Source organism: Phocoena phocoena, chromosome X (genome assembly GCF_963924675.1).
Source record: "Phocoena phocoena chromosome X, mPhoPho1.1, whole genome shotgun sequence".
NCBI lineage: Eukaryota > Metazoa > Chordata > Mammalia > Artiodactyla > Phocoenidae > Phocoena > Phocoena phocoena.
This window is the reverse complement of record NC_089240.1, coordinates 43576354-43583252: the sequence shown is the minus strand read 5'-3', so window position 1 is coordinate 43583252 and position 6899 is coordinate 43576354. Positions and strand designations below refer to the sequence as shown.

The 6899-nt window shown below is 41.3% G+C and overlaps 1 protein-coding gene across 1 annotated transcript in view; it reads left to right on the top strand.

Annotated features, from left to right (window-relative positions):
- Positions 1 to 1352, top strand: part of AKAP4 (A-kinase anchoring protein 4) — a 13532-nt gene extending 12180 nt beyond the window's left edge. Inside the window, 3 exon segments of the mRNA XM_065900165.1 lie at positions 11 to 144; positions 147 to 406; positions 1197 to 1352. Of these exon segments, the coding sequence (XP_065756237.1) occupies positions 11 to 144; positions 147 to 406; positions 1197 to 1352 (550 nt within the window).
- Positions 1353 to 6899: the final 5547 nt, after the last annotated feature.

Genomic DNA, 6899 nt, shown 5'->3' with positions numbered 1-6899 from the left:
CCTGACAAAGGGGAAGAAAAATGCCGGACAATCAAGAACTTGACTTTATCAGTGGGATGAAGCAAGTGAGCCGACAATTTATAGATCAGCTGGTAGAATCTGTGATGAAGCTGTGCCTTATCATGGCTAAGTATAGCAACAATGGGCAGCCCTTGCTGAGTTGGAAGAACAAGCAGCCTTGGCCAACAACCCCAACTACCAGGCCGGTGGCCCCAGATGTAGTCATGATGCTGCGATGTCACAGAACTATCAAGACTCTCCTGGAACTGAAGTCATTGTCAATAATCAGTGCTCGACAAGTAGCTTGGAAAAGCAGCCCCAGGCTGTCCTGCAGTGGATTGCAGCCTCACAATTTAACATACCCATGCTCTACTTCATGGGAGATGATGCTGGACAACTGACGAAGGTAAGCAATGCAACAAGGAACAAGAAGAAAGAGGGTTAGAATGGGTAGGGGCAGGGAGGTGGTATTGTACTTAGAGCCCAAGAAGCAGTGCATTTTTTTGAGTCTGTTCTCTATCATGTGACTCATGAATTACTCTCACCTCATAAAGACACAAAAGTGATGAACCATTAGTTACATGGGGCTCTGGACAACTCAAGTCCTGTGTACTTCCAAGAGGAGGAGAGTGAGATTAGCTCATTTTGTCAGTGATCCTTTCAACAAACTATTTGGTAAAACATCAGGGAGCAATTTATAAGTCTTATGTTTTGCACACGTGTGCATGCACACACACACACACACACACACACACACACACCCCACAGCTGTGTTTCCTACATTAGATGGATTCCAGAGAAATAAAATACTGAACCAAATCATCCTCCCTATTTCCAATCTCATGTACTTTTTTTTAGGGAGGCAGGGGAATGGCAACCCCTAACCTTGACCTAGAAATCAGTACAGATTAACTGAGGGATCCCAGTACCTGATGAGAAGTATTAGTGAACACAATTGATTCCAGAGTTTGTTTTTTGAAGCTCAAAAGAAAGGACCTTTGGCATTTTAATCTATGCCGTTAGAGGAGGGTCCAGAAAAAAGGAAAGCCACGTCAGCAGCCTCCAGTCCTGGACCTGTGGCAGCCTTTAATCCTAGAATCATAGGCAGGAAGGTGGGTGGGGTATAGTAGACTTTCTCCGTCGGGACCCTGGCTCCAAAAGCATCATGTGACTCAAGCTATCTGCTCTCTCCACAGCTTCCTGAAGCTTCAGCTAAAGCAGCAGAGAAGGAGTACAGGGTAGGAGATCTTCTTCAAGAGGTCATGAAGTTCACCAAGGAACAACCACTGGATGAAGCCATGGGAAACGTGGCTAGAAAACAACTGCTAGACTGGCTGCTCACTAACCTGTGAGCCAACAATTCTTTCTCCTCCTCTCCGTTTACTCCCCACCCCCAGCAGCATTCTATCCCAGCTGGAGCACCCTCTACCATCAGGCCAGTGAACTGCACGCTGCACGACTGTATTTTCCAATACATCTGAGCAGTTGGACTGTGCAAATACAGGGTGTCCAACAAACTGGGCAAGAACGTGAATAAAAAAACTTTTTTTAATTGTGTCATTGTTTTCTTGGTCAGATATATCCGAGGCAAGGGAGGGGAATGCATCCAATTTCAAGGACTGGTGATACAGTGTTGGACTTGTGTCTGGATCTCACCCTGGGTTATTTTCTAAGCACCCAAGACACAGGGATATAACCCATGTCCAAGTTCCTAAGTCATCTGGTTTATCCAAATCTCAGTTCACAAGCTATTTAGAGTTTTGCCACCTGTGGTCTCCCTGTTGCTCCCAGAATTTCACAGTTAACTTGATAATCCCCCTTCTAATCCCAAGGATGCAGCTTTCTTGATCACTTTTAAGAGTTTGTAGATGGGCTAGCTTAGATGAAAAACAAACTGAAGAAAGTATATCACCCACGGACACACATACACTCCCAGTGTTCACTGCACATGGTTAAACACTATCCAGAACTACAATGGGATCTGATCCTCCCCCACACATAATAAAGCTTCCTTATAAGTCATTTCCTTCAACTGATGAGATTTCCTTGTTTTCCAGCAGTCTGAGAGAAAAATTTGCAGAGAACAAAGCTACAGAATGGTAAATTCTTCACAGCCACCTTATGTGAATCCCAATGTCTCCTTTGAGACTAGCACTAAATTCCTAGATTTGCTCTATGCTTCTCAGAAGTCTATCACAATGCTATAATTCATTACAAATCAGATCAAGACAGTGGTTTCAGCCCTGTGGTCCTCTGTTAGCTAGTTTGCTGTGGCATTCCTTGGCACCTTTGAGGCGCTTGTGGCTTAGTAGAACAAGCACAGGATGTGGCTTTCTTCTCGACTCAAAAGTTAAAGCTTTGGCCTCTTACTAGTTGCATGGCCTTAGAGTCACCTAGGTAGACTCTGAGCCTTTTCCTTTGTCTGCAAAATGTAGACAAAAATTACCCTCCCTGTTTAGAGGTTAAACTAGAAGAATAGATGTAATGATGCTTTGCAAGGAGAATCTTGTTACAAATTAGATATGGGATTGAAGTCGTACCTCTCAAAGCCCATCCTAACACAGTTGCAAGTGCCCTTGATATATTTCCAACCTGAAAGCAAGATCCTCTGAGTGTGGGACCCAGAAAGGCACATTTTGGGGGAGGTAAGAAGCATACAGACAAACTTTGACAACTTCTCCACAATGCCTGGACCAGTCAGATAGAAGTAAAGGTAGGCTCCTTCAAAGCCAGGATTTTAAAACTCCCCAGCCCTTCTAAAGCTAATCAAACCTTTTCTAGTCTCACCCCGACCCCATGAAAAGCTTTGGAGTTAAGTTACCACAGAACATTCTCTTTGTCCTTGAAGAAAATGCTTAATAAACAAATCCCGGAACCAGGTCTGCATTTCTGATGACTCAGTCCTCCCTGAGCACAGCTGGGTCCCATAGTAGTTTACTTCCTTGATTAACTCGGCTCTTGACTTACTCCTGATTTTTATTATGAGGCGGCCTTGGGGATTCTTTGGAACGTGGAAATAGAGCAAAGGAAGTTATATGTTCTGTTAAATGAGGGCCATTGGGGCAAAATGGTCTCTAAGGGCCCTTCCAGCTCTGCCATTTGAGGATTCTAAGAGTTTCTCTTCCATAATTTCTCAGGGAAACTTGTGTGGATGAGGTAAGATCAGGGTGAGGAAACTTGATTTTTGCCAGAGCTAACTGACAGACTCCAGCAGAGAAAGGAATGCTTTGGGCCAGACAGGGCCCTGACAAGGATCTGGAGGAGCTCAACAGGCCTTGGGGTTTATTCCTGGAGGGTGAGACCCTGACCTTTCACCCCTCTAAACGGGGAAGTGATCCCAGGCATCCTATTAGCAATGTGGCCACTGCCAGCAGCTAGAAATGGACAAAGGCTTCTGCTGAGCTGAAAGCCCCACATATAGGAAAGGGATGACAGGAGCAGAAGGAGAAGGAAAACAGGATTATCTCCTGGCAGGCAGTGTCACTGGTTTGATATCGCTGACAATTTTAGTCTTTCTGAACATCAGGCCTCCATTTCACAAGAAAGTTGTGAGCAGAACTCATCTGGGAGGTTACCACAGGGCCAGGCCTAGGCTGAGGTGAGGCAAGAGAGACATTTTCCTCAGGGGCAAAATTTAAGGGGGCAGCAGAAAAAACTTGGTAATCAAAATCAATAGTTTTTTTTAAATTGAAGTATAGTTGATTTACAATGTTGTGTCAATTTTTGCTGTACAGCAAAGTGACTCTGTTATACATATATTCTTTTTCATATGCTTTTCCATTATGGTTTATCACAGGATAATGAATATAGTTCCCTGTGCTATACAGTAGGACCTTGTTGTTTATTCATCCTATATCTATAATAGTTTGCATCTGCTAATCCCAAACTCCCCAAATCAATAGCTTTAATGTACCATTTAAGAAATCAAAATTAATGCAGAGTATCAAAGTGTCAAATATTGTAATAAAGAGGATTAGTAACAGTGCCAGGCCAAAACATAATGGAGCATAAGGTAAAAGGAAAAATTGGTAAGACATTTTATGGGAGGACCACTTTACGGGAGATTGCCAAGGCAGTACTTAGAGAATGTATAGCCCTGAAAGCCTTCATCAGTACAAAAAAGCAACAATGAATTAAATCCCTGCCTAGAGAACTTCGGGAGGGAACAAATAACAAATCAAACAAGTTTAGGAAACGGGAAATAAAATTTGGAGCAAGGAAACAAAAGACAGAGAAAGCAAAGTTTCACTTAAACCTTAAAAAACAATCGGGTGAGGAGAGGGGTATTGCAGTGTTCTCTCTCTTGCTTAACTTAAGAGTATATCTTTCCAAAGAAAGCTCAGATTAATTCTGGTTAAAAACAGGAACCACAAAAGATTGCCCCGGTTAAAATTCTACTTTACAATAGTTCTAATAATGGAAGAAGAAAAGTAAAAAGTAGAAATATAGGAGTAATAAAAATAAAAATGCCACCTTTGCAAATGATATATTTGTACGTCCATGAAAATCAAATCCCCAAATGTGAGAGGTAGTGAATGAGCTTTGCAAAGGTATAGGATAGAATTTACTTGTGAGCTGTAAGAATTTGCCATCCACTATAAAACAATTGCAGCTGCTTTCTCCTCACTGACTCAGAGACATGTAAAAAGTCCAGCAGTTCCACTGCACTGAGGTCTCTGTGGTGTCAGAACATGAAAAAAATCTGGAAGAATTGATTGAATTTCTGTATCCTAGAGCCACCCAGCCAGAAAGAGGAGAGTCTAATTACCATAGTGACGATAATATTAAACACCTATGTATTAAGGAAGGCAAGAAATGACATTTACAGAGAACTTACTTAGTACCAGACACTACCAGGTGCTTTCGTTCTTTTAAAAACCTTGTGAGATGGTTTGTTATTAGCTGCTTTTTACAGCTGTGAAATTAGATGGTCAGGTTTAAAGGCCTTTTTTGAAAGTTATACATCAGTAAGTGGGAGAGTTGGGATTCAAATCCAGGTTTGCCTCATGCCAAACACTATGCTTTTTCCATTCTATCACACTGTCTTCCCATTAATTCAGAATCCATGTTTATTAAACAACTATAATACATGAATGAGAAAAAGAAAAACAGGTAAATAGAAAAATAGACCATGCTCTTAACTAGTAAAACTAAGTAAAATAAAACACTTTCTAATTCAACATATAGGTTTCATATAAAGCCAATTTAAATCTTTATGGGGTAGTCTCAAAGTATCTCCCCCAAGATAGTTATTACTTATCAAGGGGAAAGAGTAACTTTACAATGGATGAGCCCACCAGTAACAACTTAATTATGTGATAAAGGTTAACACCATCAGTAAAGACACATTGGTATCATGTACCTCCTGATATAATGTCAACAGAAGGGCATTCTTGCCAAAAACCCATAATCCCAGTCTATTCATGAGAAACTACCAGATAAACCTAAATTGAGGGACATTCTACAAAATAGCTGACCAGAATTGATTCCAAAGGGTCATGAAGGGAACATTTTAGAGTTGTGGAAATGTTAACTATGTATCTTCATAGGGGATATGTATACATTTAACATAGGTGTATACATTTCTCAAGACTGATCAAACTGTACACTTAAAATTAGTTAACATTATTCTACCTAAATTAGATCAATAAAGTTTATTTTTAAATATATTTAAACTTAATACCTGTAGGAAAAAAAACCCCTTCCGCTGTTCACAAGTTTCTTTGCTCCTCTGCCTCTTTCCAGAAAGCCTCCAATTCAGCAAGTCTTTCTGACTTCAGGCTCTCAGCCACCTTTAACTTGCAGCCCTCCCTCCTGCCCCTTCCACTTGTTTGTGGTGGCCCAGAGCAGGACCCTGGGAGCTCCCCCTTTATGAGAACTTCCCTCCCAGATCCCAGCTATGTATCCAAGGGGAAAAGGTTTTCAGCTCACCCCTCTTCTTGTCATAAAAGTCTCCTTCTCAGAAAAAACTTCCTTCATCACCCTATCTGCCACAGTTACTCTTTATTACATGACCCTGTTTTATTTTCATCACACTAACTGATACATCCTCTTTATCATAATTTACTTGCCTATTGACCGTCTCTTCCCTCTAGAATGGTAACTCCAGGAGCACAGGGACCTGCCTGTCTTGTTCACTACTGTATCCTCAGTGCCCAGCACTGTGCCTGGTACATGGTAGCCATTCTATAAATATTTATTGAATGAATAACTATCCACCTATTTCAGTGTTCCCTGATGGGGACAAATAACATTAAATGGGGAATCAGAAAATTCGTCTTTAACCATGGCCACTTAATAACACTTCATCACTTGATATAGTAGCCAAGTATGTTTCCTCACCTCAAAAATCAGGATGCTAATCAATATCTTTCAATATCTACCTCTCTGGAGGTGTTGTGCAAAGAGGCAACAAGCAAGGGGAAAATGTTTAAAAATAGACCTAAATGTGCCCATTAAAGCTTCAATGCAAAATAATAATAATAAATCTCTAACATTTACTGAGCTTTTACTATATGCCAGACATTCATCTAAGTGCTTTCCACTATTTTGTCCTTTAACCCTCCCAACAACTCTATGAGGTAGGTACTCTTTTTTTTTTTTTTTGAGGTAGGTACTCTTATTGTCCCACTTTGCAGATAAGGCAACTGAGGCCCAGAGAGGCTGAGAAACTTGCACAGTTAGAAGTGGTAGAGTTGGTATTCAGACCCAGATAATCCTGGCTCCAAAGCTCCCACTCTGTGCTGCTTCATAGAATACCAGGGCCTTGTCCATAAAGTCACTTGTCAGGATAAGTCCTGGTGTAGTACAGAATGGAGTGGACACATCTAGGAAGTGACAGGAACCTCTGGAGTGGGATGGATGGTTGGCTAGAAGGAATCCAGGCTGGTGGAAAAGCA